The sequence below is a fragment of the Gekko japonicus genome, unplaced genomic scaffold (assembly GCF_001447785.1).
Source record: "Gekko japonicus isolate JY-2015 unplaced genomic scaffold, Gekko_japonicus_V1.1 scaffold1720, whole genome shotgun sequence".
Classification (NCBI taxonomy): Eukaryota; Metazoa; Chordata; class Lepidosauria; order Squamata; family Gekkonidae; genus Gekko; species Gekko japonicus.
The window spans coordinates 106,595-121,373 of NW_015173723.1; the positions used below are offsets into that span (position 1 = coordinate 106,595).

A 14,779-nucleotide genomic window follows, 5' to 3' on the forward strand; every position below is an offset into this window, starting at 1 on the left:
GGCCCACTTTAAGAGTCAAAACTACCCTATAATTTTTATCAACCATCAGGTAGAACATTACAAATATCCAAAACATATTGCTTCAAATAAACCAACCATTACTTCTAACTTTCACTAATCAGTTAAGACAATAAAGATAGTCAATATTTGTAACTACAGATTATATTCTTAATCAGCCATTTATCAAGTATCAGTAAAGGTTCACAGAAAAGAAGGCAGAAAGAAATAATATATGAACAAATGTGTGTTATTGTTGTTGTTTTTCTTTTGCAGTTCTTGGAGGGAAAATCGACCTCTGAGGGAGGGAAGTGTGAGGGGCCACCATAGCAACTTTAAAAGGGGAATAGGCAGGTTCATGGAGAATAAGTCTATCAATGGCTACTGGCCTTGGTGGCTGAGGGGAACCTCCATGTTCAGAGGCAATCAGCCTCTGAATCCCAGTGCCAGGAGGCAGCATCAGGGGAAGGCCTTGGGCTCTCTGCCCTGTTGTTGGCCCTCCAGAGGAACAGGTTGGCTACTGTGCAAGACAAGATGCTGGGCTAGATGGACCACTGGTCTGATCCAGCAGGGCTCTTCTGGTGTTCTAATAAAGGCCTCAGCCTCTCTGCCCTGTTGTTGGCCCTCAAGAGGAACTGGTTGGCCACTGTGCAAGACAAGTTGCTGGACTGGATGGACCACTGGTCTGATCCAGCAGGCTTCTTCTGATGTTCTAATGAAGGCCTCAGCCTTTCTGCCCTGTTGTTGGCCCTCCAGAGGAACTGGTTGGCCACTGTGCAAGACAAGTTGCTGGGCTAGATGGACCACTGGTCTGATCCAGCAGGGCTCTTCTGATGTTCTTATGAAGGCCTTGGCCTCTCTGCCCTGTGTCGTTGGCCCTCCAGAGGAACTGGTTGGCCACTGTGTGAGACAGGATACTTAGCTAGATGAACCCTCACTGGTCTGATCCAGCAGGGTTCTTCTAATGTTTAAATAATAAACATACTTCCTTGGATTCTTCAGCAGGTATAAGGGTGACTGTTTGTGTCTGCCAGGTTAAAAACGCACCGGTCTGCAAAATAATCCGGGACACAGCTAGGATTTGCCAACTCAAGGTTGGGAAATTCCTGGAGATTTGAGGACAAAGGCTGGTCGGGTGAAATTAACTGTGGGAAGGGAACGCAGGAGGGATGTGATATCTTAGGGCCCGCCCTCTGAAGCTGCCATGTTCTCCAGGGGGAGCCAATCTGTATAACATGGAGATCGATTATGTTTCCAGGAGAAGCGTGTAATGGGGCTGGTCTCTTAGCTGCAGGACTGCATTCCTCCCCCCCCCCGGTCCCCTCCCCTCTCTGGTTGTCATTCCTCTCCTTCATTTACTCATCGTTAACCCACAGCTTCATTTGCATTTAAGGCTTATCAGATTCTCCGCTGAACCAGAATGCCTAACTACCTTCAGGCCCTGGTTAAAGAATCCTGTTTCACCCCTAACTGGGGGAACCTTGTCAGTCCTAACTGCTGCCGAAGCCCGTGCCAACGTAAGAGGCCTAACTGCACCCAAGAGGGAGGCCTCGTTTCGTCTGCGCCAGCCCTCCTCAAAACTGTCACTGCGGGTTTCCTCCTTCCAAAGGAAAAAAAAAATTTCCCCTTGAAAGGATGAAATTAAGAGATTTATGGCTAAGCCTTCTTCGATGCCGGCGAACTCACTCGGGGGTTCTTTCTCTCAAAAGCTTCTTCAGCCTCTTTGCAAAAACCCCACAACGGTAGATCCAAGAAAGGCCCCGTGCGCCGGCAGAGAAAGACACAGAGGAAGGACAACTCTGTTGACTGGAAAGCTGCATTCAGAGGGCGATGCGCGGCCATAAGCATTGTTGCCATCTTTGTAGTTGTTGTCCAGTCGCACAGTCGAGTCCGACTCTTCACGACCTTGTGGACCACATCACGCCAGGCCCTCCTGTCCTCCGTCATGCTCAGGAGTTTGCTTAATTTCATGTTCGTTGCCTCGATAACACCGTCTAACCATCTCATCCTCTGCCGTCCCCTTCTTCTTTGACCTTCTGTCTTTCCCAGCATCAGGGTCTTCTCCAGTGAGTGCACCCTTCTCATTGGGTGGCCAAAGTCTTTGAGCTTCAGCTTCAGTCTCTGGCCTTCCAGGGAACAGTCTGGGTCGATTTCCTTTAGGATTGACTGTTTCGATCTCTTTGCAGTCCAGGGGACTCTCAAGAGTCTTCTCCAGCACCATAATTCAAACGCATCTATTCTTCGGCGCTCGGCCTTCCTTACGGTCCGACTCTCGCAGCCGTACATGACTGGCCATCTTTAGGAGAAGCCTACAAATGAGTCCAGCTGAAGGTCCCTTGCAGCCAAATGATTCCAGTTACTCCGAATCCGCAGGTTATTTCGGAGCACGCTTGTGAGCTTTAGATGTAAAGTTGCTGCAATGTTTCCAGCGCTGTTTTAATCTTTCAGGTGAGGCTCCGGGAGACACTGACGCTACCCGCGGGCCGATGAGCGTGGCGGAACTAGAGCGTCCTGCTTCTTCCACCGCTCAGGAGGCAGATAGCAGGCGGACGTCTCAGCCGGAGGAGGCATCCCAGGTAACGTACACGAGCTTGTTCCGTAGCCCCGTATTGAAACGTCTGTGTTTACGTGAGCGGGCTCAGACTCCTGATGCTCATGCCTGTGGAAGCCAGGGGAGACCGAAAGAAGAAGAGGAGGAGATTGCATTTATACCCTGCCCTTCAATACTCGAAGGAGTCTCAGAGCGTCTTACAAACTCCTTTCCCTTCCCTTCCCCTCTCCACAACAGACACCCCTGTGAAGTAGGTGGGGCTGGGAGAGCTCTCTCGAGGACTGCCCTTGAGAGAACAGCTCTGGCAGAACTATGGCTTGCCCAAGGTCATCCAGCAGCTGCAAGTGGAGGAGTGGGGAATCAAACCCGGCTCTCCCAGATTAGAGTCCACACCTGGCTTCAGGTGTATAGGCTTGTTGGTCTGCAGTCCAAGAGCAAGAGTCAAGTCTAGGAGCACATTAGAGAGCAACAAGATTTCCAGGGTATTACCTTTCGAGCATTCAGAGCTTCCTTTGTTTATGCCTGCCGATTCTCCCAGACCTAGTTGTGGTGTTTGTAGGATGCAGCCTGTGGTGTGCGTCGCTCCTTCCCGGGCCAGGCATTCGCTGGAGGGTTGCATCAGAGAGACTGTTCCTCCCGGGATTCCCCCTGTAGAAGAAATTTTAATTTTATTAGAGAAATAAGACTGGGAGACGTATAGGGGGAAAAAATTGAAAAATTGAAACCAGATACGAACATCAACGAAATACAGCACGAGGAACAAAACAGGCAAAAGAGAGGGAAAAGAAAAGGGGTCATAGAGGCTTCCGATTTTCTCAACAAGTATAATTTTGGTTACAGAATTGTCCTTGCTTATATATGGAATCAAGAACTCTCTCTTTTTAATTTCCCTTAGGCAAATTTCTTATTCAGAAATTCCACAGACCATGCTTATCTTTTTAATGCAATCTCTAATAAGTAAAATGATTTGGTGTCGTGGTGAAGTGCGCGGACTCTAATCTGAGAGAACCGGGTTTGATTCCCTAGTCCTCCACATGGATGAACTTGGGTAAGCCGTAGTTCTGATAAGAGCTGTTCTTGAAAAAGAGCAGTTTCTGTCAAGAGCTCTCTCAGCCCCTCCTACCTCACAGGGTGTCTGTTGTGTTCAGGGGAAGGGAAAGGAGTTTGTAAGCCAGGGTCCAGCTTACCTAAGGGACCGCCTTTCCCTATATGTTCTCCCAAGGGCACTACGATCTGGGGCAAAACATCTTTTGGTCGTTCCAGCCCCTAGAGATGTTAAATATGCTGCAACTAGGGCCAGGGCTTTTTCGGTGGTGGCTCCTATCTGGTGGAAGGAGCTCCCGGAGGAGATCAGGGCCCTGCGGGGCCTTATGCAGTTCCGTAGGGCCTGCAAGACGGAGCTCTTCCGCCAGGCTTTTGAGTAGGAGCCGCCACCGTCACTGTACCACCACCGCGTTGCCATCTGGGTGACGTGAACTGGCCTTGGGAATGGAGTGTGGACATGGTGAAGTACGATCAAGAAAAGACAGTAGTGCCCCCTGTAACGTGTATTGGAGTCCTCGTCTCGGGCAATATTATGTGAGCGCTGATTTTATATGTAAAATGTAATTGGATTGTTTTATCTGGTTTTATTGTTGTGTATGGCATTCGCCTCTTGTTAGCCGCCCTGGGCCCATGTGGAAGGGCCGGATATGAGTCTAATAAATAAATAAATAAGCCGCTCTCCCTTGGGTAGTAAAGGGCAGGGTATAAATCCAATCTCTTCTTCTCCTTTTCCCGAACCAGCACTGTAAATTTACCCATAACTGCCGAGTCCAACGTCTTCTCCAGGCGTGCTTCTACTACAGATATTGCCAGGCATTTCCTTTTCTATGCTTATATCGTTTTCACTGCCGTAGTCAAATATAGGAACAAAACGCCATAACATAAAAGGCTCTGGTTTCAAGCTGTATCTTAGGCCTTAGAATCTTCCACATTCCAGGGATTCACCCTACAGGGTTCTGCGCAACTCTGCCTCCTAGGGACAGGAGGGACCGTAGATCAGCGGCAGAATATGTGATTTGTGTGCCAGTTGAAAAAGACGCTTGGGCTGGGAAACGCATCTGCCTGAAGCCTTAGGGAACTGCTGGTTGTCGGAGTAGACAGTACAGAGCGAAACCAGCCAGTAGCTGGCCGTTGTAGAAAGCAGCTTTGTGTGTGTGATGCTAAAAGCTGCTAGGGGCTTTGGAGTGGGGCGGCTCAATTTGAGTCCAGTAGCGCCTTAGGGACCAACAAGATTTGGGGGGGGGTATTGTGACGTGCTTGCTTATAGGGGAAATGGTTGTACCTTTAAACACTCTCTGAATACATAAACGTGGTAGTTTTCTGCTGCCACCAGGAATTAAAAATTCCAAATCTCTCTCCTTTGGTAGTATAACCTAGGGTGTGGGCACTTCAGAGGACTATGTGGCCCTGAGGAAGAACTGTACTGATTTCTGGTATAGGTTTAAGCAAAAAATGATTTATTTAAGAAAGAACAAAATAGGTTTCTGGTTATTTTGAACTGTTGCTGAAGAAAGGAACTTGTAAATATAACTGGCAAAGCTTGGTGCCACAAACAGTCTCGCAGACTCCAAACTCCACTCTGATAGGCTTATACACTCAGTATACTCTCTCTCTCTCTCTCTCTCTCTCTCTCTCTCTCATATATATAGCCACACAGGCTGGTCTCTTTGTTTTATTCACACGGAATAGATTCAACTCTCTTAGTCACACAGACTAAACTGTTGGTCTTATTCACACAGAAATAGACTCAAAATCCCATAGTCACACAGACTATGTTCTCTCTTCAAACTTCACACACAGAATCTCTTCAAAACTCTTCCCTACTTGTCTCTCCTCATAGACACACACACACAGAATCCTCTCAGACACCCCTCCTCCCACACTCTCAGTCAGCAGCCAATCAAATCACACGTGTCTCCCTCTATCATTCTTCTCATTTTGCTGCAGTCAAACTAAACATTTAAAGGAACACACACACCAAAACATGAAATCATTACAGGTGTGATCTTTCAGGAGTCAAGGACTCCCTTCCTTGTACCTGACAAAGGGAACTTTGACTCTCAAAAGCTCATACCCTGAAAATCGTCTCGGTCTCTCAGGTGCCAATGGACTCGGATCGAGTTGTTCTACTGCGCGCCGAGACAGCTACCCCCTGGAACTGTCTTCATGGAACGGGGCAGTACCTCTGCACTGGCGACAGGCGGTTCTGTTTCTCATTTAGATCTGACCCAGGAATAGTTCTCTTGGCTCAGTGTCACTCCTCATCAGATGGATGAAGTTAAATAGAGCAAATCTAAATACAGACAAGAGCAAAGGTCGAGTCCAGGAGCACCTTAAAGACGGACAAGATTTCCAGGGTACCAGTTCCCGAGACTCGAGGCGGCCCTTCGTTGGATACGGATCTCAATTCCTGCTCGTATCTGACAAAGGGGAATTTGACTCTGGAGAGCTTATACCTCAGAAATCTGGTTGGCCTTTAAGGTCCCGCTGGACTTGAATCTTGCTCTTCTACGGCAACTAACATGACTACACACCTGAATTCAGACAAGATTGTTGCTTAGGCTGGCAGAAGTGATTAACTTGCAGCAGCTGAGAACTGTCATCTAAAGTCACAATTGAGAGATCTATCCTGGTAACCGCTTCCTGTTGGCTAAATGGCTTTTCTTTCTGCACCGAGAACTTCAGCCCCACCCGGAAAAAAATTTGCCCCACAAGATCCTGGTTACAGGCCTGATCCATTCCAAGTACCAATCCTGGTTAGCTCCCAAGATCTGACCCTAGGTACTGTGCCACCTCCCGTCCACATTTGCCCCTGCAGCTTCCTAAAAAAGCGGAGGTCTGGATTCTCATAACTTTCAATAACTGACTTGCAGAGAAGTCACCCTCTGGCTGCGCGGGCAGGACCGGTGCAACCCAGAGTGATCCAAGTGAGGGCCCGATCTGCAATCACACGACAGACAGGTACGTGCTATTATATTTGCCTCTTTTCCATATATCACCAGTTCACGTTGCATGGGATGGTTTCTTGTGTAGTGAGAGCCAGTTTGGTGTAGTGGTTAGGAGTGTGGACTCTAATCTGGGAGAACCAGGTTTGATTCCCCACTCCTCCACTTGCACCTGCTGGTGTGACCTTGGGTCAGTCACAAGCTCTGGCACAGCTGTCCTTGAAAAAGAGCAGTTTGTGTCAGAGCTCTCAGCCCCACCCACCTCACAGGGTGTCTGTTGTTGGGAGGGGAAGGGAAAGGAGTTTGTAAGCCGCACTGAGACTCTAAGTGAAGGGCGGGGTATAAATCCAATCTCTTCTCTTCTTCTTCTTGTGCTAAAATTAGGGTTGCCAGCTGTGGGGTTGAGAACTACCTGGAGATTTTGGGGGTGGAGCTTGAGGAGGGTGGGGTTTGGGGAGGGGAGGGGACTTCATCGGGGTCTAATGCCATAGAGGTCCCATGACAAAGCGGCCATTTTCTCCAAGTGACCTGATCTCTGTCACCTGGGCCTCGGTCGTGACTCCAGGAGATCTCCAGTTGCCACCTGGAGCAGGGCTCTTCTGATGTTCTAATGAAGGCCTCGGCCTCTCTGCCCTGTTGCTGGCCCTCCAAAGGAACTGGTTGGCCTCTGTGTGAGACGGGATGCTGGACTAGATGGGCCACTGGTCTGATCCAGCAGGGCTCTTCTGATGTTCTTATGAAGGCCTCGGCCTCTCTGCCCTGTTGCTGGCCCTCCAAAGGAACTGGTTGGCCTCTGTGTGAGACGGGATGCTGGACTAGATGGGCCACTGGTCTGATCCAGCAGGGCTCTTCTGATGTTCTTATGAAGGCCTCGGCCTCTCTGCCCTGTTGCTGGCCCTCCAAAGGAACTGGTTGGCCTCTGTGTGAGACGGGATGCTGGACTAGATGGGCCACTGGTCTGATCCAGCAGGGCTCTTCTGATGTTCTTATGAAGGCCTCGGCCTCTCTGCCCTGTTGCTAGTTTCACTGCCACAGGAGGTGGTGGCAGCTACAAGCACAGATGGCTTCAGTAGGTGATTGGATAAACATATGGAGCAGAGATCCATCAGTGGCTATTAGCCACAAGGTATAGATAGGAACTCTCAGACTGGGACAAGTGATGCTCTGTATTCTTGGTGCTTGGGGGGGGGCAACAGTGGGAGGGCTTCTAGTGTGCTGGCCCATTGGCAGACCTCCTGATGGCACCTGGTATTTTTGGTCATTGTGTGACAGAGTGTTGGACTAGATGGGCCATTGGCCTGATCCAACATTGGCTTCTCTTATGTTCTTAGCTGTCCAGAGGAACTGGCTGGCCACTGTGTGAGACAGGAGGCTGGACTAGATGGGCCACTGGTGTGATCCAGCAGGGCTCTTCTTACGTTCGTATGAGGGGAAGGCCTCAGTCTCTCTGCCCTGTTGTTAGCTTCAGTGCCACAGGAGGTCACGGTGGATACAAGCATGGATGGCTTCAAGGGGGCATTAGATAAACATATGGAGCAGAGGTCCATCAGTGGCTATTCGCCACAAGGTATAGATAGGAACTCTCCGTCTGGGGCAAGGGATGCTCTGTATTCTTGGTGCTTGGGGGGGGGGGAACAGTGGGAGGGCTTTTAGTGTCCTTGCCCCACTGCTGGACCTCCTGGTGGCACCTGGTATTTTTGGCCACTGAGTGACATGGTGTTGGACTGGATGGGTCGTTGGCCTGATCCAACATTGGCTTCTCTTATGTTCTTAGCTGTCCAGAGGAACTGGTTGACCACCCTGTGAGACAGGATGCTGGAACTAGATGGACTATCAGTCCAATCCAGCAGGGTTCTTCTTATGTTCTTTTGCTGTGTTTGTAAGTGCCCTTTAAGCTTACCAGAGCAACTTAATATGCTATCAAAACTCCAGGCTTAGCCAGGTATTGATTGGAGGATTATGCCAACAGTGCCTGATATGGCTGTTTATAGCCTATGTTTTGTTGTTGTTGTTTTGTTGTTGATGGATCGGGCGTTTTAACGTCCTGGCAGGCTTCTGCTTTTGTTAGCTACCTTGAATCTAAGGAGATGAGGAAAACGGAATTGTTTAGGATGGCATCTTGGTAAAGAGAATAAAGCTCCACTATAACAAAATGATTCAAGAAGAGGCTTTAATAGTGGGAACAAGACTGGACTATACTGCTGCATATAATATGTCTTACCCAGGGGTCATTTCGTAGAAGAAGAGGTGCAGGAGCTCATTAGCATAACTCATTAGCACAACTTATTTGCATATGCCACACCCCGTGACATCACCGGAAGTATGTCAGAAGGCAACACCCACCACTCAGGCTCCACTGGACTGTTTTGGATTGCTAGCTATTGGGGGGGGGGGGGGAACGTGCAGATCTGTCCTCGCAGAGGAGGGAGAGCTTGTACCTGAATAAAACTTGGGTTTAAAGGTGCCACTGAACTGTTTTGGACCGGGGGGGCGAGGGGAGGGGCTTTGCAGCTTACCTGGCTGCTTCTTGCTCTGACTGAGGGCTGCTGGGAGCAGGGGACGGGGCTTGTTACATGTGCCCGCCCCCTGGGCTCTTTACTGCCGGAGCTCTGCTCCCATGCGCTCCTGCAGGAAATGACCCCTGCCGCTGCATATAATATGTCTTACCTATTTGCTGTATGTATTATCCTGCTGCCACTGCTTTGCCTTCTATTATGTCACACCAGTTTCTGCATTAATGCATCATGTCGAATACTTTTTGCTGTGTACCAAATTTCTGTGTCTGTAGTCCAAGAGCATTGCTTTCCACTGTGTCATCCACCTTCAGTCTCGGTAAGGAAGGTGGGCTATAAATAAAATAATTCAACTATATAAATATTTTCATTCAGTCAAGTGAACTGAGTGGGTTTTTAAGGCCAGCTTTTTCTCCAGAGCAAAGGGTTCCCCCTGGATTAGCAGGATCCGAAACAGTAGCCATTTCCGGTTCTGCTGTGTGGAGGTGCCTTATCTGTATACGGGCCAATCTGGGCTATTAGCAATAGTGATTCAGTCTGGCTGGTAACCGGAGGAGAATCTCCTGGCAATTGAGAGAAACCTTTGAGGCTGCAGGGCTTAAAATGCAGAGCTGGGAATTTGCAGAATTTCATGTGAAACGTATGACATTGGAAGGAAGAAGAAGAGAGAGAAGAGATTGGCCACCCTTCACTACCCGAAGGTGTCTCAGAGCGGTTTACAGTCTCCTTCCCTTCCCCTCCCCACAACAGACACCCTGTGAGGTAGGTGGGGCTGAGAGAGCTCTTTTGAGGACTGCTCTTCAGAGAACAGCTCTGAGAGAACTTGTGACTGACCCAAGGTCACCCAGCTTGCTGCATGTGGAGGAGTGGGGAATCAAACCCGGTTCTCCCAGATTAGAGTCCGCGCTCCTAACCAGGACACCAAACTGGCTCTCAAGGATTTCTCCGGAATGATAAGTGTAGATTTGAAGCACAAACTATGTGTGCGTGACTCTCTCTCTCCTCTTCAACTTCAGCAAGCCCTCGAGTTCTCCCTATTTAATGTTGGTTCTTCTTAGAATCAGTGGGTTCAGATCGCTATTTTGTACGTTTACGCCTGAATGCGTTCGTTGTATTAAATTTTCGGTGTATATTTAAAACAGCTTTTCAAGTGGCGGGGACTGGCCGTGGCTCACGCCACCAAGTATGTATTTGGTGGCAAATCCAAGGCCAGAGAATGCATTGTCCTGTGATGTGTGCGGCTACCTTAAAGATGATCTGCTTATTTCCAGCCACGAGGTGGCAGCAATCCTTCTTTTGGGGGAGGGATAAAGGGAGATTTTTAAAGGAAAAGAATTGTCCATGCAGGAACTGTGTGTCCTTTTCTTTAACAGCCCCCTTCCCCAAACCACAATAGAACAGTGTTGCAAAGGAATAGGATCTTTTTCTAAGCTTAAAAAGTAAAGGTAAAGGTTTCCCTTGCTCGAAAGCCAGTCGAGTCCGACTCTAGGGTTGCGGTGCTCATCTCCGTTTCCAAGCCGAAGAGCCAGCGCTGTCCGAAGACGTTCCCGTGGTCATGTGGCCGGCATGACTAAACACCAAGGCGCACGGAACGCTGTTACCTTCCAATGAAGCGGTACCTATTTATCTACTTGCAATTTCTTGCTTTCGAGCTGCTAGGTTGGCAGGAGCCGGGACCAGAGACAGACAGGAGCTCACTCCGTCATGCGGCAACTCTCGGGTCTCGAACTACTGATCTTCCACAGCCTGCAGTTCAGTGTCTTAACCACTTGAGCCACCGCAGCTCCCCTAAACTTAGGTAATGTCTTCTTTAGGGCCAGATTAACTGTTTTGGAGATTTTTTAAAAATGCCATGCCGTCCATGCCCATGGAACTTCACGCATAACAAGAAGAAATCCAATCTTCTCTTCTGGCCAACAGAGTGTTATTCTGTGTATAAGATACAGTCTGAATTTGAAGAAGTGTGCCATGTACACGAAAGCTTAAAGCCAAAATACAATTTTGCTTGTCTTAAAGGTGCCACTGGACTCAAAGGTGGTTGCATACTCAAGGTTGCAACAGCACAGATTAAGCAAGGGGGGGGAGATATGGAAAGCTGCCCCTGGGTAAGCATCTTCTGGCTTGGCTCCATCATTTTCCGAACGGCTGCTGGTCGACCAGGCTTCAGGACCTGTATGTCACATCGCCACACTGCCACCGCCTGGCCGGAGACATCCACTGCAGGGATTTTTGTAGCCGAGAAGTTCTTTCGCCTTTTTCCGACCTCGACCAGGAAGTCCCGACTGTCAGCTAACACCCTCCCACAAGGGAGATTGGTGTGCCCACCCTCTCTAAGGAGTGGTTCCCATTTTATCTACTCGCCGAAGCTTTCGAATCGCTGGGTGGACGATGAGCTGGGGACAACAGGCTGGCTGCTCACACCAGCGTGGGGCTCGAACTAACACAGTTCGGATGTTAAGGCAGTGGGATATACCCACTGTGCCACCGCTCCCCTCGGTGCAGTTATATCCCACCTTCACTACCCAAAGCAGTCTCAGAGTGGTTTACAGTCTCCTCCCCCCTCCCCCCAACAGACACCCTGTGAGGTGTGTGGGGCCGAGAGAGCTCTCTCGAGAACCGCCCTTGAGAGAACAGCTCTGTCATCACTTGTGACTGACCCGAGGCCATGCCAGCAGGTGCATGTGGAGGAGTGGGGAATCCAAACCCAGTTCTCCCAGATTAGAGTCTGTGCTCCTGACCCCACTACACCAAACTGGCTCTTGAGGGTGCCGCTGGACTCCCAACTTTGTGCTGCTGCTTCAGACCAACACAGCCGACCACCTGAATCTAGCAACAACCTGGTGAGGGTAGGTGAGGCTGAGAGATGGTTGCAGACCCAAGGTCACCTGGCAGGCTTCAACTCAAGACCAATGTTCCCTCTAAGCTGTGGAGTCTTGTGAGCGAAAACTCTACTTTGTGAGCTACTGGCATTAAAGTTGTGAGCGAGCGATTTGGCTGCTGCATAAATGAGTTTGCTCTGGAGCCATCCCTTCCTGAGCGAAGACAAAAATGTGTGAGCCGGAGGCTAAGAAACTGTGAGCCGGCTCACACTAACTCAGTTTAGAGGGAACACTGCTCAAGACCCGCTGCTACTCTTGAGGAAACCACACTGACTTTGATGAACCAAGGCTTTGCCCGAGTAGAAGGCATCTCCATGCTTTCGCGCGTTGGCCACTGTGTGAAAGAGTACAATAGACTAGATCAGGGGTGTCGAACTCATTTGTTACGAGGGCGGGATCTGACATAAATGAGACCTTTTGGGGCCGGGCCACGTGTGTCGTAAAAGGTAATGCCAGGTAGCGGAGATATCAACTTTATAAAGGACACAAACACAAAGGGTGGGGTTTTTTTTACTTAAAATAAGAACATGCTTAAAACATTAGCTCTGTAAGCCGCAAACCTACTTTTGATTTATTGACATTCGCCACAGAAATCTCGTGCTCGGAGTTCTGAGTCTAGGACCCAGGGGGAAAACATGAAATGTCTGAGCGATTGAGAGAGTCTGACGAAGCAAGCTATGATGCAGCAGCAGCAGCAGAACTGGAAGCAGGAGATGGCCAGTTCCACTGCGGGCCTGACGGATGCCCTCCAGGGGCCTGATCTGGCCCCCGGGCCACATGTTTGACACCCCTGGACTAGATGGGGCCCTGGACTGATCCAGCAGGGCTCTTCATACATTTTTAAAGTTGTTCAGTTAGCTACAGACATCTTCTATGACTGATTTACTTGGTTTTAGAACAAAGTTTGAGTCCAGTGGTGCTTTGCTGGTCTTAAAAGGCGCCATTGGACCAAGGCTCCCTCTAAGCTGTGGAGTCCTGTGAGCAAAAATTCTACTTTGTGAGATGCTGGTGTTAAAGTTGTGAGCGAGTGATTTGGCCGCTGCATTAATTAGTTTGCTCCGGAGCCGCCCTTCCCGAGCTAAGACAAACATGTGTGAGCCGGAGGCTAAAGAACTGTGAGCTAGCTCACACTGACTCAGCTTAGAGGGAACACTGCACTGGACTCAAACTTTGTTCTGTCGCTTCGAACCAACACGGTTGCCCACCTGAATCTATTTTACTTGGTTTCAATGGATCGAAATATCTGAGTGAACGATAGTCAGGATGGAGAAGAGCACGCGGAAGCACAAAGGACTGTCGGCGTTCATTGCGACATCCACACTTTGCATCTAGCATCTCACAGAGGAAGGATTGCCTCTTCTGACACGGCCCCTTGTCCCTGCAGATTTTTTTTGAGAGCTGCTATAAGATTAATTGATTCACTTCTGCTATAAGATTAATTAACTTCGGTGGGAAGGTAACAGCGTTCCGTGTACCTTGGTGTTTAGTCATCCCGGCCACATGACCACGGAAACGTCTTCGGACAGCGCTGGCTCTTTGGCTTTGAAACGGAGATGAGCACTGCAACCCTAGAGTCGGATTCAACTGGCTTTCGAGCAAGGGAGCCTTTACCTTTTTATAAGATTAATTGAGCGTATCTTTCTAGCTGAACATGGATTTTAAATAGATCAGTCTAACCAGTTAGAATGTTGCAGCCCTTTGTTTATTTCTTTTTTGCTTCACATCAGGCCAGCGTAGCCAATGCAGTTATTAATGGGCTGCCAGCATAGAAACGTGGAGCAGAAGGCACCCCAAAGATCATCTAGCTCAACCCCCTGATGTCAGGTAGCCCTGTCATCGATCTGGAATGTGGAGGGGTGCACCTCCTCCTCTCTCCCAGCTCATCCCTGTCCAGCTTCTGTGTGCTGTCTCTGGCTTGACCTTGTTGTTGTTCCCAGCTGCAATTAATTCGTCTGGGAAAGCTAACGGTTTTTATGCTTTGCCTGCTCGCTTGCTAGCTTCAGCCCATGCGCGCAAATCATATCCATTGGCTTCAGCTCATGGGGTGGGGAGTTTGATTCCACTATAAGTCAGGGGCCATTATACTGTAGGGTATTCCTGACACAAGCTGTGTACTCGTTCTTTAGTACTGGACTACCAATAAACACTGATCTTCTAAAAGAAGCCTTGTGTGGTGTACCCTGACTAAAGAGCCCGACAAAGTGTCAGGAATCAGTCATTCTCCAACCCGTATCTCTCAGCCGAGATGAGCGACAGCAGGGAAACCCGCCTCGAGGAAGGGGACCAGACCCAAACCGAGGAAAAGAATGTGGAAACTGAGGAATCAGGGACCAATCCGTCAGATGCTGAGGTGGGGGAAGGAGAGGTTCTCCACGCACCTTTTGGAGGGGCGAAGCCCAGAGTGACCTACAGGAAATTCACCACTATCTCCCCGCCCCATTCCCCCAGTGACCCCTGCTCTGTGCCCGGAGGACGGCAGAAAACGTCCAGGGTCCCTGGGCCAATCTGGCCTGGAGGAAAATTCCTCCCTGACCCCAAAGTGGCAATCAGCGTTAAGACAGAGCCACAAGAGCCAAGCACTGGCTCACCCCTTTTTGCCCTCCTCCTCATGATCTGCCTAAATTCACAGAATCAGCACTGCTGATTCCATGGCTAGACTCCATCTAGTCTCTGCTTAAAACCCTCCAAAGAAGGAGAGCTCACCCCCCCCCCCCAAGGAAGCCTGTTTCAGTGGGGAACTGCTCTAACCAGTTTGGTGTAGCGGTCAGGTGCGCGGACTCTAATCTGGGAGAACCCGGTTTGATTCCCCACTCCTCCACTTGCACCTGGCTGGATGGCCTTGGGCAAGCC

The 14,779-nt window shown here is 49.5% G+C and overlaps 1 protein-coding gene across 1 annotated transcript in view; it reads left to right on the plus strand.

The window, feature by feature from the left end:
* The window catches only part of KIAA0586 (KIAA0586 ortholog), a 145,513-nt gene that overhangs the window by 87,083 nt on the left and 43,651 nt on the right, over positions 1-14,779 (plus strand). Inside the window, exon 29 of the mRNA XM_015423372.1 lies at positions 2,446-2,625. Within this exon, the coding sequence (XP_015278858.1) occupies positions 2,446-2,625 (180 nt within the window). The remainder of the gene's footprint in view (positions 1-2,445; positions 2,626-14,779) is intronic.